The sequence below is a fragment of the Coenobita brevimanus genome, chromosome 15 (genome assembly GCF_032717465.1).
Source record: "Coenobita brevimanus isolate Jiangsu-jjx chromosome 15, ASM3271746v2, whole genome shotgun sequence".
Classification (NCBI taxonomy): domain Eukaryota; kingdom Metazoa; phylum Arthropoda; class Malacostraca; order Decapoda; family Coenobitidae; genus Coenobita; species Coenobita brevimanus.
The window spans coordinates 36,259,440-36,277,782 of NC_136968.1; the positions used below are offsets into that span (position 1 = coordinate 36,259,440).

The 18,343-nt window shown below is 40.7% G+C and overlaps 1 protein-coding gene and 1 long non-coding RNA gene across 2 annotated transcripts; both read right to left on the reverse strand.

Moving 5' to 3' along the window:
* Positions 1-1,193: 1,193 nt before the first annotated feature.
* Positions 1,194-12,106, reverse strand: LOC145390759 (uncharacterized). The gene is made up of 6 exons (XM_080265557.1): positions 11,406-12,106; positions 10,371-10,487; positions 9,129-9,226; positions 5,802-5,926; positions 4,373-4,432; positions 1,194-1,241 (listed from the first exon to the last, which is right to left on the reverse strand). The coding sequence occupies exons 1-6, from the start codon at positions 12,104-12,106 to the stop codon at positions 1,194-1,196; spliced, it is 1,149 nt and encodes a 382-aa protein (XP_080121683.1).
* A 1,233-nt stretch (positions 12,107-13,339) lies between these two features.
* On the reverse strand, positions 13,340-17,950 carry LOC145390653 (uncharacterized). Its single transcript, XR_013895701.1, has 3 exons — positions 17,875-17,950; positions 16,748-16,783; positions 13,340-13,393 (listed from the first exon to the last, which is right to left on the reverse strand). It is a non-coding gene; the product is annotated as an uncharacterized LOC145390653 (long non-coding RNA).
* Positions 17,951-18,343: the final 393 nt, after the last annotated feature.

Below are 18,343 nucleotides of genomic sequence, written 5' to 3' on the forward strand. Positions count from 1 at the left end.
GGAAGAGGAAAAAGGAGATATGAAAGAAAAGAAGAAGAAAATGAGGACGAGGAAAGAGAAGAGGAACTGGAAGAAAAAGAAGAAGAACAGGAAGAGGAGGACTTGGAAGAGAAAGAGGAGGAAGAGAAAAATTGAAATGCTTGGGAAGAGGTGTTAGGGAGCTGCCTTAACTGACTAGAGTGTATGCCATGATTTAAAACTCTGGCTAAGCACTGAGTCAAGAGAAGAACATAGCTGAGGATAACTGAAGAAGGCTGGCAGACAAAAACACAGAGCAAAGCACATATAGAACACAACAGTATTAGGTAGGCAGAAAAATGCACATAAACACACAATATGACACTGACAGAACACAGCACATAAACACACAATATGACACTGACAGAACACAGCACATAAAGAACATGAAAGTGTAGCTACAAAAACCTGCAAGAACAAAGAACGTAACCACGAACATGCAAGTTTAACTGCAGAAGACTGGCTGAACAAAACATAAACAAAAAACATGAAAGGATAACCGCAAGAAATTGGAAAAACAAACATGCATATGAAGGGAAAACTTAAGGTAGGTTAGTCCATGCTAGACTGCTCCTGTAAGTGACTAATCAATAAGCGTAAGATGTAAATAGCAAAGATAACTATCGCACGAGTGGATGGCACAACCTACATGAGGCCACATTATAAGTTGTATGGTAGGCACTGAAGCTCCTTTTTGCTACTCAGTATTCTCCTACATCACTGTATTCATTATTAGGTGCATACAAAAGGATGCTGAGATGCAATGAGAATGAATCACAGAGATGTGTTAGGTCTGCAAAAGCCGCTTGCAGTATGACTGTGGGTAATAAAACATGTTTTATGTGTTGGACAATTTATTTTTCACTGTGAGATAAAAAATTACAAGAGACACACATAATTAAACATTCCCCACCATTCTTACACAACTGCAGTCAACTGACATTCTCACACAATTGCTCAGACATCTAACATTCTCACACAGTTGCAGTTATCTAACATACATACACAATTGCAATCATCTAACTCTTCTGGGGGAATAAAATACAGTTCATTGGGGGATAAAAGTTAAACATTCATGGCGTTTATTTATGCCTTGACGGCATCTCTGCAGGGTGGGAAATTTGCCTCTTGATATCTTAGGTGTGAGGAGCTTCATCTGCCACCGTCAGGTTGCATCAGATGGCATGGGTCTTCTTGGGCTGCAGATCCAGGGCCCTGAACTTCTGTAGGTGGAAAATTCTGAGTTAATATGAAATAGTTTTCACCCAAAGGAATGGAACTGTTCCTACAACATGGATAGTCATTGGCCTCTGGTTGGTTCTCCCCCCCCCCCCCCACACATACACACAATGGAGCAATAAATGGCAACTGGAATTTAATGTGGACAAGTGTCATATAATTAAGTTTGGTAAAAGTGAGAAAAGATCAGATTGACAGTATAAGTTAGGAAGATCAGCCCTACACATATCAGAAAGAGAGAAGGACCTAGGAGTGATTATCAATAACAGACTATCTCCAGATTACTACATCAGTGAGAAGGTACATAACATGTATACATTGCTTGCTAATATGAGAATAGTATTCACATACATAAATGAAGACATGCTGAGAAAGATAATAACATCATTCATCAGACCAACCCTGGAGTATGCATTAGTAGTCTGGAATCCTCATCTCAAAAAACACATAGATAAGACTGAAAAAGTAAAAAGGGCAGCTACAAGATGGGTACCAAGCTTAAGGGATCTAAGCTACGAAGAATGACTAGAAAAACTGAATCTACCAACACTACAGGAGAGACGGAAAAGAGGAGACATGATTATGCTATATAAATGCATCTCAGGGAGAGAAAATAGACATAAATGAATATATAACCTATGGGGAAGCATCAGCAAAGAGGACACTGCAAAAAACTACACGTATGTAAAAAGAGAAGTGATAAAGACACAAGGAAATTTAGTTTCCCAAATAGAGCAATTGATCAGTGGAATGCACTACTGAATGAAATAGCGTGTGCCAAAACTATTCACAAATTTAAGGATATGTATGATAAAAATGGTTTAAAACACAAGACAGTACGAGCCTGACTCATTCCTGTAAATATACAATCAGGTAAGAACACACACACAAATACACACACTTTAACGAAAAACGTGCAGGCAGACTGGAAGACCCACATCCAGCTGAAAGTACCAGCATCCAGGGCAGCCACTGTGCTTGTGTTATGCAACAGACTGTGCAGCTTCTCATTACTGTTCTTTCATTCATTCATTCTCATTCAATTATTACTGTTCTACAGGAATAAAAACTCATTTACAATACATTACACATTACCAAACCCAAACAGCCAATTTCCATTATATTTTTTCATGCAGTAAACCCTCATTATACGATGGGGTTCCATTTCTGAAAACCCCATCGTATAGCAATCCATTGTATAGTGAACCTTTTATAACATGTAGTCAATGGGGACACGTTCCCAGACCTGCCTAAACTCGCACATTCACACACCTTAACACCCACATACATGAAATCTCCTTATGTTTAAACATGTAAAGTAACACATTAATAATGAATAAAGAGGGGAAAAACATGAAAATAACAGTATACAGTAGTTCTTACTATTACTTAAGTAAACAGGATTGTTGATGACCCCTCCGAGGCTAAGGGACAGTTAGGGCCTCACAGCCCTCACTCATCACTGGCAGAACTGGCTGGCTGCAAGGGGCTGGCTGATGAGTTTGGACTGGCAGATGAGACCGGGCTAGCTGGCTGGGTGGTGCTGGCTGATGGTGCTGGACCAATCGATAAGACTGGGCTAGCTGGCTGGGCAGGGCTAGCTAATGAGGCTGGACCGGTGGACAAGTGTGTGTGGTCTAATGCCGACAGTGTGAGGACGTTTTTGTTGCGTTTGCACATTCGCTGTTCACTGAGCCGTGGATGATCCATCGTTGTTGCAAATCGTTCCCACTGTATAGTGGGCATAGGGTACTAAAATTTTGACATTGTATAAGCGAAATATCGTACAATGAGGCATTGTATAATGAGGGTTTACTGTAAGTAAATAAATAAATAAAACACATGACTTATAATTCAGGGGTTTAAAAGATTTCCCCTTTTAGCTTATTTTCTTTTTACTCTAACTTGGCCTAAAACTGCCATCTCTCCTTCTTGAATGCTTAGTTGTAACATCAGACTAACACTAATATAGGGCGCCAGTATGAAAAGTGCTTGGTAAAGGAGGTGGAGCCATACTGTTGTCTTTTTCTATCAACGCGCTATGTGAAATAAACAGCAAAAGGACAATAATCTGGGCCAAGTTAAAGTCAAAAGAGTATAGTAATTTTCCTCCTTGAAAAGCACCATTTGGTGGGAGGTCTGAATAACAACCAATAATCCAGTACAAATTACACTCAGCCATGACTTAAACCCTTCCACACCTGCCCCACAGTCCTTCATTCAAACCCTAACATCCGTAATTATCATTCATATTTGGATTGATGGCATTACAACATTTTCATCCTGAAAAGGGATGCCTTCATGTGGTGGCACTGATGTAACTAGGTGGTGAAGCTACCTGGTTATACAAACATCCTCAATGCCCTCCCTACCCCTCAAATGGAGGATGATGGGCTGCAGGAGAGTGGCAACTTCAGCCTGCAGTCCACTGGGTTCACAGTCAGATAATCCTGAGGTTACAACTGCTTCTAATTATTACATCACTCTAACTCCATCACCCGTCATTATACTCTTACACTAACCTGGCATAAAATTGCCATCTCTCCATCATGAATGCTGATTTACAATACATTAGCATTAGAATATGATGCTAGTCATGAAGAAATGCTACATGGAAAGGATGAAGAGCTGAAGTATTGTCTTTTTCTGCCACTGAGCTATGTAAAATAAGCTGCAAAAGAATGAAAATCTGGACCAAGTTAGAGTACAAAGATTATATACAGCAATTTATATTTGGATGGACTGCATTTCAACACTCCCATGCTTTACAAACAATCACAAGCAAACCTTACAATAGAGAAAACAGTGCACAAATATAAACTGAACTCGAATATCAATTAGTGGATTCCTTTGTAGAGGATATAGGAATGATGTGTGTTGAGTTAGCGGTGGTGGGAGGGATGGAGGAGGGAGGAGGATAGGGGTGAGGCAGTGTGGTGGAGGGGGAAAGGGTGGGTTCAGGGAGTGAGGAAGCAGGAGGGGTGATGTGAGGGGATGTGGAGGATGGGGAAGGTGACGAGGAGGGGGAAGGGGTGAGGTCAGAAAGTGACGAAGGGGAAGGAGCAGGGGGAGGAGGTGTGGATAGGGGAAAGATGGCCTGCTGGCGACTCCTGACCAAAGCCTGGTACTTCTCCTTTGCAGCTGGTATCAGAGCCATCAACTTGTGGAAGGAGTCCTGAAAATAAGCCAATCCAAATCATCATCATCAGCCACTACAGCATTATCAATCTCATATTGCTGTCATCACTATCATCATTGTCATAACAATAATAATAATCATCATAATCATCATTATCATCAACATCATCATCACCATCCAGACCCTTATTCCCACATAAAGCAAGGTTGAGGTAGGATATAAGTATTGTATCACCACCACCATCATCATCATCATCATCATCATCACCCTACTTTACCCTTTCTACTGTAACTTGGTATAAAACTGACATCTCTCCACCTTCACTGCTGAGTTGTAACATGAGAATGGCACTAGAATATAATGCTAGAAATGAAGTACTATGGAAATCATGTTGAGCCAAAGTACTGTCTCATTCTGCCACTGAGATACGTGAAATAGGCAGCAAAAGGATCAAAACCTGGGCCAAGTTAAGGCAAAAGGACTATAGTGAAATGTTACTCTGACAATTATGGCTTAAATGCAAAACTGTCATTTTACTTCATACTTTTTTCCTTTAATGTATCTGACTCTGGGCATATGCTTAACAGTCCTTTCCCTAAGGCCCAGCAGTTCTACAAACCATAGACCTCCACATGTCACCACTTCAGCACTAACACCCGCCACCCATACTGAATACATACTAGGGGTGTCTCGTACAGGACTGGTGTAATGGTATTAGTGGGGGTGTTTTTATGGCATGTCAAATTCAAATCCCTTAAACCATTCCATGCCCCAGCCGGGATTCAAATCAGTGTCCACTGGGATAGTGGATCACCTCTCTACTGATTCACCACCTGCTTACATAATGCTACCTGCAGACATGGAGCAATACCTTTTTTACCTCAGCCTGGCCCAGATGTTTGTCCTTTTGCAGATTACTACAGGTGGCTGAATGGCAGAAAAAGACAATGCTACAGCTCAACACACAGTACTGTACTTTCCACACACTTCTTTGGAACAAGTACCATATTCTAGTGTTCATCTACTGTTACAGCCTAGCAGTCACAATGACAAGATGGCAATTTTAGGTCGTTTCCATTTTATAAAAAAAAAAATTATCCTTGCCTTAACCTACTGAGCCTAGGGGATTTTTTTTTTTAAACTTTGGTCAGTATCTCATTGTACCATTTTTTTTTTTCCTGCACTCTATTAAACTTCCATCCTTACTCGTCAAACTGCTTCCATCGTTACTCATCACATTGCTTCCATACTACTCATCACACAGCCTCCATCCTTACTCATCATACTGCTTCCATCCTTACTCACCACACACTACTTCCACAACATAACCAACAAAACCAGCACAAACATCACATGAATTCAAACATAAGTGACTGCACCTGAGCTCCCTGATAATGATGCCAACACAGGAAATGTTTTGCTTGATGTGGGTAAGGCCTCCCAGTTTCTTCAGCGACAGTGCAAATACAACCGGCACCTCTTGCAGTTTTGCTTGTTGTAGTGTCTTTTCCACAGCATCATCTAGACCTCCTGCAGGGGAAGAGTGCCTTATATTACTCTTGCTTCTGCTTGGCCTAAAACTGTCAGCTCTTCATCTTGAATGCTGAGGTGTTGCAAAAGATAAACACTAGAAGGTTATACTAGGCTTCTTTTACATTAACAAGGTCCAGATTTTTCTTCCTGTTGCCACTTATTTCACATAGTCCAGTGACAGAAAAAGGCAATGCTATGGCTCTATATTCCCTCCACAGGATTTTTTTTTTTTTTTTTTTTTTACTAGCATTATATTCTAGTGCTAATCTGTTGTTACAACTCAGCATTTACAATAGAGAGATGGCAATATTATGTCAGGTTATAGTAAAAAAAAAAAATAGTACTCAAGAAGAGGTGCTATGAAGAGAACATACAGCCAGAGTACAGGGCATTGTCTTTTTCAGCCACTGAACTAGAAATTACAAAACTCTGGGCCAAGTTAAGACAAAATGAGTACCAGGTATAAAGCAGCACTTCAGACTAGGAAAAGGGTCAGTACAGAGATGGCATACATGATAAACTACTGTGCAGGATGGGGACATTGATACCCAAAATAATTATTAAAGTTTGAGATGTCTAAAATTAATAAGCTGTACAATAAAAGTCCATCAATCCAAATGGCAGTGGACCGAGAATCATTCGGATTATCAGACTTTTCGGATTTTTGGAATGGAACCCCTAAGACACTTAATTTCATGTTTAAACTGAAATTTTACCGAATGGATCACTTTTCATTCACTTGTGGTGTCATACTGTTTTGTATATAATCTGAGTGAGGTGGTTTGGCCATGTGGAGAGGATGGAGGGTGAAAGACTGACGAAGAGAGTGTATGTGAGTGAGGTGGAGGGGGGAAGAAGGAGGGGGAAGAAGGAGGGGGAGGCCGAGGATGAGATGGAGGGATGGGGTGGAGAGGTATATGAGAGAGGGGGGTGTGAGTTGGGAGCAGGGCAGTGAAATGGCGGGGGACAGGGCGACTTGGAGGCGATTTGTTTGTGGCCACCCCAAGCGGGATTGAGGCGTCTGGGAATAGATAGATAGATAGATAGATCCTTTTTTTTTACCATGTGTACAGTCAGTATTATTAGCTTCATCTATAACACCATATGTCCTCTTGGGAACCTATCTAAAAGGAATGGCTGTGACTGTTACATCTCCAAGCTTCTTATCCCTGCTACTTAGCCCTTACAAAGTACTGTACTGTATATCTGCAGAAAACTGTACTGCAGAATACTTCAGAGATGGAGAGAACATTTCAACAAGTACCTAAATGTGAGGAGTAAGAAAAATCTGTAATGATGGCAGTGGGGACAACTAAATCAGGGGAATGGATGACTCAGAGAAAATTGATCCATGAGTATAACAGAAAAATATAGGTAAATAAGAGCGAGGTATAAAGCATATGAGGTAAATGGTACAGTGTATGTGAAGGGATGCTGTACAGGGAACTGAACTGAAATGTATAGATTACCAAAGGCTACACACAACAGAGTGCAGTCAGTAAAAATACACAGAGACCATACAGGTTTTACTTTAATCAAATTTCAGAAATTATTTTTTAAAAACTGGTTGGCTACAATCGACCCTTTCCATCATTAAACACACTTAAAACGATGCTGAGGGACAAATACCAGTACTGTATTGGGTACATTTTACATTATTTAGGAAGTGGAGAGATGGCATGGGGCACAAGGGCTTAGGAGTAAATGAAGAAAAAACAAAAGTGATGGTATCCAGGGCTAGGGGCAGTACTGTCAAAGAAGAAGGAGAATGGCTATGTGCGATTTGCCACAAGGGCATAGGAAGTAATTCCATCTCGTGCAGTGTCTGTAATAATTGGGTGCATAAGAGATGTAGTGGTATTAGAGGTAGACTGCGAGATAACGCTGATTTCATGTGTGCGGTGTGTCAGAGAGAGCAGGTGGAGATTGACAGGCGTGAAAGGATTGAACTTGCTGGTGGATCTCTTGAGTGTGTGGAAGAGTTTTGTTATTTGGGAGACATGTTATGTGCTTGTGGCAGGGCTGGAGCTAGCTCTGTGGCTAGAGCAAGGAGTGGTTGGAAGAAGTTCAGGGAGCTGTTGCCTCTCCTGACATTGAGAGGGTTCTCCCTCTGTGGTAAAGGATCTCTGTATACAGCTTTTGTTAGGAGTGTAATGCTGTACGGTAGTGAGACCTGGCAGTAAAGGAAGAGGATATTCGCAAGCTCAAATGTACAGAAATGACAATGATTAGGTGGATGTGCAGTGCATCCCCAAGTGTGAGGCCTGGGGGAGCTAGGTTTATGATGGAAGAGTTGAGGAGTAGGTTGGGACTGGACTGTATTGGTGCTGTGATGAGGAGAGGCAGACTGAGATAGTTTGGGCATGTGGAGGGGATAAATGATGATAAATGGGTGCTGAAAGTGAGAAGTGTTAATGTTAGGGGTAGGGTTGCGAGAGGTAGACCGAAAAACACCTGGGACGATGTCATTCAGTGTGACCTCAGGGATGAGGGACTGAATAGGGAAGCTGCCACAGATCGAGCAGCATGGAGAGCCGCCATTAGGTGACCAAGACCGATGCACAGAGCCTTCAAAAATTAAACAAAACGATGGAGCTAGAAAACGACACCTACATTTGGATGCACTGACATAACCGAGCTGCTTCCCTGCCCAGTTATACATACTTCCCTCAACTCCCTCCCTCTCCTCTAAAAGGAGAATGGTGGGCTACAAGAAGATGGTATCTCTGGCCTGTAATCCACTGGGTTCACATTCAGATAAGCCTAGGGTTGTGGTTACTACTACATTACTGTTTATAACACTACTTACAGTACCTGTACTGTACTGTACCATACTGTACAACATTCTCACGCATTCACTCTTAACCCAAAATTTATTGGACCAAACAATGACATGAAATAACAAATAATCAATCACCGCTTACTTCACTCAATTAAGCACATAGAAAAGGGATACAGTAATATAATAACAGCTAACACACTATTGTTGGTTAATTTTCAGCTGACAAAGCTGGGCCACTTCCACACCTTGAATACCAAGTCAAGGGCATATGAAATTCTGTAAGCCTTCATTATGAGGTAGGAATCTCCTTGGTTGCTTGTCAAACTGACTCTCATCCAACTACATTTGGCCATCAACTGAGCTGAAAGAGGTTAGGATCTGAGCCGGGTTAAAACAAACATGCAAATATGTTGTTACCTGGTTCATAGCACTTCTGTATATTTAGTGCCATAATGATGCATGACATCTTGCCCATTAACTTGGTTGTCTGCTTCAGCCCACACACAAACCTCTGCCTGTCAAAAAAAAGGGTGTTACAATTTGGCCTAAATTAATAGCATGAATCCAACGATGTATTAATCAACTGTATTTTCATAACTACCAGATTATTTCATTTTCCTTTGGAAGACTTTCTATGGTGATGGGGTTGATGGAGGGTATTTCTAACCTCTCTACTTCAAAGTCTCTCTTATGCTGAATAAAACTGTATCATGAGAGAATAAAATAGAAAATATCACTCTACTTTAACAGGTTAGAGCTGTTTCACTTTAAAAGCTGTTTCATTATTCTGCTGCTGATGAATTAATATCTATTAGTGGTAGGTGGGGGCGCTCACCATCCACTCACTCAACGTAGTGCTGCTCTCAAGTGACTGTCCTCTCCTCTCTTCCTTTCTTCTTTCCTTCCTTCCTCTTCTTTCTTTCTTTCTTTCCTTCTTTCTTTCTTCTTCCTTCTGTCTACAGGTGACTTTCCACTGACTGACATGGCAAATGGTCTCCTGTACTTCAGGAAACCATTTACTACGCTGGGTGATAACCACATAACCAAACTATGGGACCTGGTCGTTTAGTGGGTAACTAAGGCACTTCTGCCAGATTAAGCCAATGTAGGTTTATATCCAAGGGATGGTTGGGGTTTATTGCTCATGTAATGCCACTCAGGGATGAGTGAGGCTCGTCACTTTCATCTTAAATGTCTGGACCAACTTGCCTAGCCCTGGGTTCCTACACTCCTCATGGGGCAACACAGGATTAGATAATGATGATGATGATGATGACGATATTCACTTAAAGTTACTTATGATTCATTATAAAGTTGCTCGCAAGTTAGAAATGAATGTTTTTAAGCTTTAACCACTCAGTCACAAACCAGAAATATGTCTCACTTAGGGTGGTTTCACTTGAAGCAGGTGCTGGCAAAGAACGCCTTCATGTGCCAGTAGTCCGGTACCTATATAACTCGGTGGTTCCACTGCCTGGTTTTACAGACAACCATCAATTTCCTTCCCATCCCCCAATTGAAAAATGGTGGACTGCAGAAAAATGTCAGCTTCAGCCTATAGTCCACTGGCTTCTTGTTTACATAGGCCTGGGGTCACAGTTACTACTACTACTACTACTACCTGTGCTACAACAGCAACAACAAAAATTATCAACTGACTTGATGGCACCCTTGGCAGGGTCCCGTGCATACAGTCGCCTCTGGAACAGAACCACAGCTTTGAGCAATTCTGCTGCCACTTCATTAATTTCATCTGTCACAACATGGGTGCAGTACCTGGGGAGAGGCATCAGATTAGAGGGTTTTCTCATCAATTCACCCCAAAGGTTAATCCATCCTAAGTCATTTCATTCTTACTAACCTAACCTAACTTGACCTAACCTTCACTAACTGAACATTACTACCGGTAAATCTAAGGTAATCTAACTTAACATGCTGGTAATATAATCTTACCTAACCCAAGCTAACCTAACCTAACAACATAACATAACCATATCTAACCTAACCAACCTAGCCATATCTATGCTAACCTAATCTACTTACATAAAAGCTGTAAAAAATAGACCCCCCCAAAAAAAAAAACTGTAAAAAGTTTACTAACATGCAGTAAAAATGTTTACTGTATAACAGTGTCATCAACACCGGCCACAGGCACCCACATCCAGTCATGTATTTTAAAGGTAATATGTGTTTTTGTCTTAATTTGGGCTTTTCATACTGTACTTTACAAGTAATATACAGTACAGTATATATCACATACCTGTATATATAGTACAATATACAGTACAGTATTCAGTGCATAAGTTATGGTAGTCACTTAATGTCCAGATCACTTAACATCCTATTTTTCAGAACGTACTGTGGACACCGAGTGGCAAATACCTGTATAGCATATGACCACACCAACTAAGCACACTCCCTTCTACCCTATTACCAGTAACAACATACTACCTAACCAATATTCAATACATCAGTGCACCTAAACCCCACTATACGATCTTCCATTGTGCAATTGTTTGCTTATATGATCTTAATATTTCGGCATCTTTTTCGACAAATAATCACCAATTTCCCATATAAGATTGCTATGATCCCTACATCTGATATACAACTGACTGTTTTTTTTTCCACGAACTAATCACACAGAGGGACCTGACTGCATTCAAGTGGCTCACAATTAAAAAAAACACCTACTCTCTAAAATTACGGTGATGGACGGGATCTGCCAGCATCTTCAGTTCCTGAAATATTATCCACCGGGCTCTCTCTGCATTCATGCGCGTCTCACCCTTGGAATTCTCATCGTTCTCTTCTTTCTTATCTATTTCACCATTATTTCCACTGTCTAGGTTTTTCTCAGCCTTAGATTTTTCCCCTTTCTCTCGTTTCTTATCTACTTCACACTTAGTTCCACTGTCTAATATTTTCTCAACCCTCAATCTTCTTCCTTTCTCTTCTTTTTCATCTATTTCACCCTTGTTATCACTGTCTAATCTTTCCTCATCACTGGATTTTTCTCCTTTCTCTTGCTTTTCTACTTCATCATTAATTAAACTATCCATCTTCTTCCCATCACTATATTTCTCTCCTATCTCCTGTTTCCTCTCCTTTTCACCCTTCATTTCACTGTCCAGTTTATCATCGTGTTCAGTTTCCCCCACATGGCTCGTCTCCTCAGTCAGTGTCGACTCCTTCCTAACGGTCTCTTCATCCCGTTTCACCCCTCCTTCTTTTCTTTCTCCTCCTCCTCGACAGGTAACAGGTCCGCTGGTGTTGATGAACTTGTAGGAGGTTGTGTCTTCTGTCTCTCTATGGCTCTCTTTGCTTCTGTTGAGTTGAGAAGGAAAAACTGTAATTACATTATCATCATCGTCAACACATGGAAAATAACCCATTCTGCCCATGGTTGTCATTTCTATTTATTCTCGCTACCACCAGATGATATCCAGGTAATTTAGTTATGGGGTATGTCTATCCCCCTTTCTTAATACTGACTATGACAAAACACAAGAATAAGTTTCAAAGCAAGCCTGAGGACAGTAAATCAACCAGGGGGATGAGGGTGGGTTCATGGAATGTGGGAAGTTTGAGGGGAAGAGCAGGGGAAGTCGTTGAGGCATTCAGTAGGACGCGAGTGGATGTGGAGTGTTTGCAGGAAGTCTGGTACTGGGTGGATCAGCCAGAAAGATTGTTGGGAAGGACTGTTACTATACGTTGTTTTGGCAGGGGGGAACAGACGGATATAGGTGTGTTGGTGTGATGGTTGCTGAGATATCTATCTATCTATATACCTAGGCTGGTATGGGGCACAAGGGCTTAGGGGTAAAAGCAGATAAAACAAAAGTGATGATATCTAGGGTTGGTGGCGGTACTGTCAAAGACGAGGGAGGGTGGCCATTTACAGTTTGCCACAAGGGTGTGGGAAGTAATTCCATCTTGTGCAGTGTGTGTGATAAATGGGTGCACAAGAGATGTAGTGGTATCAGAGGTAGACTGCGAGATAATGCTGATTTTATGTGTACGGCATGTCAGGGAGAGCAGATGGAGATTGTCAGGCATGAAAAGATTGAACTTGCTGGTCCGGATGATGATGATGATGATTATTATCTATCTATTCATCTATCTATTGCCAGACACCATAATCCCGTAAGGGGTGCCCATTTGATTTTGAGTTATTTGTTTTACAGGGAGGGGCACTAACCCTTCTCCAACCCACTTGCTGACACATTGGGAGCACATACGGTTTGGTTATATGGTTACCACCCAGCGTAGTAAATGGTTCTTGGCTTACAGGAAACCATTTGGCTTGTCACTCAATGTAAAGCCAACTGTAAAGGAAAGAAAAGCAATAAGAAGTGACAGGAAAGATGGGAGAAACAGGAAGAGAAGAGGGCAGGCACAGAAAAAGAATGATAAAGGCTAAGGAAGAAGTAGGCAGCACTACACCAAGTGAGTGGATGATGGTCGCCACCACCTACCACTAATTATTATTATTATTATTATTATTATTATCATTAATGCAATCTATCAAAACACTGAATGTAATAACACACCATGTAAATTTACCTACCATTAAATATAATTTTAAATGCTGCTATTCTATCATCCTGCGGTCTTTTAGCTGCTTTCTTCAGTTTTGATAAATTTTTCTTCTTGTTGGCTCTAATTTTCCCTCGTCTCACCTGAAATTGAGAGAAAAAATAAGTGTGGCATAGTGCTATTCATTTTTTATTGCAGGTAAATACATATTCCAGCACATGAACTCCTTTAATGGTAGTACAGTAGTAGCTTTGCAGCCCTAGGTTCATCTGAATGTGAACCCAGTGAACAGCAGGCTGGAGTTGCCCCTATCCTGCAGCCCACCATCCTTTCTTCAGGGGAAAGAAAGGGAGGTGAGGGACATCTGTATAACCAGGTAGTTCCAATACCCAATCATATCAGTGTCACCCACCACATAAAGGCATCATTCTCCATCATCCCTTTGATGGTGCTGGTAGTGCCTTCATGTGATGGCACTGATAAAACCATGCAGCTCCACTGCTTGATTATACCAATGTCCCTTACGTCCTTCCTTGTTCCTCTACGTGAGGTTAGTTGACTGCAGAAGAAGAGTAACTTTCTGCCTGCTGACCTCTGAGTTCACTTTCCAGATTACCCTGGGGCTACAGAAGCCACTACTACTACTATTACTACTACTACTACAGTACTATAGTCTGTTCCATATAAACTGGCGGAGAGAAACCTGTATTTTCCTTCCCAAGTCTGGGTCAAACGTAGAATGCAGGTGACCTTAGAAGGATTATCCCCCTCTTTCCTCCAGCCCCTCTCTTCTCCTTCCTCTCCTGAGAGAGAGAGAGAGAGAGAGAGAGAGTGTGTGTGTGTGTGTGTGTGTGTGTGTGTGTGTGTGTGTGTGTGTGTGAGTGCACACGTGTAGGTGTAGGTGCATGTGTGTGTGTGTGTGTATTTTCTGTGGAGAGCCTTCTTCTGTGCTATCCTTGTATTATTCTCATAGATTAGTCTTATTCCTGTTGTAGCTGCCTAGCATGGACCAAAAGGTCTACTGCAGTTTTTCTCTCTTCTTACAGTATGTTCTTATACGTTACTTTTAGCAACTTGATTGTTGTATTAATATTTAAAAACTATTTAAGACTGGTTTCAAAATTTCCCATTCATCACACACACACACACACACACACACACATACACACACACACACACATACATGCTCCCACGCACACGCATATAAGGTATATTCTCTATCGACAGTTCTTATGAAAATATGTGGAGCATGTTGGAACTCTTGGGTGAGTATTGCTTGAGATGAATGGTAACAAAGAAGAGGAAGGAGGGAATGCATGAGTGGAGCACCTGCTGACCTGTACTGGTTCAGGTGTGCGTTTGGCCTCAGGTCAAGATGGGTGGAGCTTTTGCCTTGAGGTCACATGCAGCATTTCCTGGAACGCCCTTGATGATGCTTCCCAACATCCCGCCAGGTCACTTATAATAATGGACAACGCATCATACCACTGCAAAATCATAAATAAAGCACAAACACAGAGCTTACGAAAACAAGAAATTATAAAGTGGCTTCTTGATAACAACCTCCCTCATAACCCTCTGCACACTAAGGCTGAGCTGCTACACCAAGTGAAAAAAACAAAGACAAGCAATTGTTTGAAATTGATGAAATCGTCAATAATCCTGGTCACCAGGTGCTGCGGCTTCCTCCCTATCATTGCCAGCTCAACCCCATAGAGCTGATTTGGGCTCAGGTCAACGATGATGTGAGGAAGAGAAACTCAAATTCTTCTCAAAAATTACGAGTGATCGAAGAGCTGACGAGAAATGCGATAGAGAAAGTAACAGCAGAAAACTGGCAGAAATGTGCGGCACACACACACACACACACACACACACACACAGAAAAGAAGAATTTATGAGAAATGACACTGCTGTAAACCACATGGTAGAAAATTTTGTTATCAATATACTGAACGAGTCCAGCAGCGATGAAGATGAATAAACAGGTGTTGTGTGAGGTGTCTTGTGTATACTTTTTGTAAATAAGAGTTGTAAATATAAATATAAGCCATATACTGAACATAATTTGTTTAATATTATACAAGAGAGAGAGAGAGAGAGAGAGAGAGAGGGGGGGGAGGGAGGGAGGGAAGGAGGAAAGAACAAAGAGAGAAGGTGGGGAGGGAGAGGGAGAAACTTTCCCTTTTCCTATTAATCACACACACACACACACACACACACACACACACACACACACACATTAGAAGGGAGAGAGAGAGAGAGAGGGTAATGCGTATTTCACCTTTTTTTTTTTATATAAAACTCTATCTTGATTGAAGTTATTTTCAGCAAATCATATGACTGATATTTTCATAATTATAACGTTTCACCATACCGCGATGAATTGGTGATTTTCTTAGGTTTGCTAATCAGGATAGAACTCGTAATAATGCCTTCAAATTACACAAATTCATGTTTGGATTGGATGTAGGATTAATTAATATTAGGTCAGAAAATATATTATTGCTATATTTGAAGATTAGACAATAAACAGTTCAAATCTCTCTCTCTCTCCCAGGAGAGTAGGCTGGAGAAAGAGTCAGGTGAGGTCACTTTTATCCCTCTGTACGGTCACCTGCGTTCGACTAGGACTTGGGCGTAGCTTCTCCGCCACTTTATATGGAACAGAGTATACTACTAAAACCCTCTGATGCAGTGATCATATTTACAAATTTACTGTATTCATTCTTGGTACTTCCAGACTATTTTATTCAACTCTGGGATGATGTCTGGTAAATACAGGATTCACAAAGGCTATATCTAACTCCAGTTTGAAAAGTTTCTCCTTTGTTAAATAAAATGGTCTTAAAATGCAAAAAAACAAAATGCATATACATCACTGGAATTAACTGATTAACCCCATGAATTTTGTAATGTACTGTTTAACTTATTCAAATTTCTGCCAGACAATGGTAGGCCTAATCATATTAAGAAAGTCCCCAGAGAGTAATGGAGTTAATGAAGGCTATGCTTAAATCATAATCATCATCATCATCATCATCATCATCATCATCCAGACCTTACTTCCCACCTAAATCCTCCAAACTGAAAATGTCTTTCATGCTAAACATTAAAATCATCCAAAAACAGCCATGTGGAGAGGATGGGGAATGAAAGATTGACTAGAAGAGTGTATATGAGTAAGGTGAAGGGAGTGGCAAAGGATAAGAATGAGGGATGAAGTGAACAGATATATGAGAGGAGGGTGTGAGTTGGGGGAAAGGCAGACAAATGACAGAGGACAAGGCAACATGGAGAGGATTTGTTTGTGGTCACCCTTTAAAGGATGAATGCATCTGGCAACAGACAGACAGTCTCTTTCATTAGCTAAATTCTTACCGTATATTCTTGTCATCTCACAGTGAGTTTATTCAGTTTAGGATATACTTTTGAACTAGCAGGGTTAGATATAGCCTTAAATAACCTCTTTAACAAATGCAAAGTTAAGTACATACCACTTTGGCAGAAGCTTTTAGATCCTTTGAAAATTTCTGGAAAAAAATAAAAGAAAGCTAAATTAGTACTTATTGCATGATGACCCTCAAAAATCCCCTAACAGTTGACTTTCACCCAAAATAATGACCACAACACAATATATATAAAGCCTGTACTGAATGATATGGAACAGTGATTATACAGTACTATTTTCATACACAGAATTTGTACATTTATGCATAGAATTATAAATGACTGGAACAAGTTACCAAAAAATGTTGTGATTACCACTTCTATAAATGTTTTCAAGGGTAGATATAACAAATTTATATCAGATACAAAACTGGAGGTGGGCAATAAGACCTATGTGAATCATTAATGAATCCCATAGATTATACTGAGGAGTCTATTGTTTGTAAAAGATCAGGAGTGCTGTAAATGTTGCTCACTCATATGCTTGTATTACAAATTAAGATTCATATTAAAGCTGATGCTTTAATGTAATGAAGAAAAGTTCACTATTTTTTAAACATATTTTTATGTTCTTTTCACTTTAACTTGGCCCAGATTCTTGCAGCTAATTTCATACAGATCAATGGCAGAATGAGAGAATGCTTCAACTTTACACTTTTTTATACCAGTAACATTTCTATAACTAGCACCGCAATCTAGTGTTAATCTGTTGTTACAACCCTGCACTGTCAAAGTGAGGGGTACAGTATAGCTATAGTTATAATTCTTATACCTTAGCTTGGTCCAGATATTTGTCCTTTGCATCTTACTTCTCATAACTCAATGACAGGGAGGAAAAATATATACAATATACAGTACTATGACCTTCTATCCTTTCCATAGGACTTCTTTGTGACAAACACCATACTCTATTGCAGTGCTGATTTTCTCTTTTAATAACAGATGGGTAGAGGAAGGAAAACAAACTAAATATAGAAGAGAAAATCCATACACCAGACTACAGACGTCCTTCATTCATAAAAAAATCTGTAAAAGTTGAACCTGAACTGCTAGGTGTCGAAGTCTGAGGGTACACTAATCTGAGGAAGCGAATTCTAAAGTGAAGCCGTTACAGCTCTCTTTGGGACAAATAAATGTAAAACAAAGTAACCACACACTGGAGTTTGATTCTTACCCTTTGAGGGACCTTAGTTTTTAGCTTTTTGCGATTCTTCAGCTCTTCAGCAAATGCCATGAGATCAACCTCTATCAGGTCCTTCCTCTTCATCTTCTTCTTGACCGTGCTGGTGGGCAAGGCTTCAGCTCCTTGGGGAGAATCAACAAAACTTCTCTCGGGTACTGTTTGCCTGTTCCTCTTTACTGTTTGTAGTGCACTGCTGTAACTAACAAGTCCCACTTGATTTAGCACACTGCTGTCATTTTTGGTGGGTGATACATCGCTTCTGTGCTGAGACTGAACAGTATAATCTGCCATCTTGATCCCAGCACTTATGCCTTTGGATGCATCAACTGTAGTGTCAGGATGATCTGCTGCATGAGAACTGTAGGTCCTCCTTTTAGGCACTGCCCCTGTGGAACTAGTCTTTGTCCAGTGTAAGGCTGGGTTCTCATTACTCAACATTGGTACCTGCTGACGACTAGAT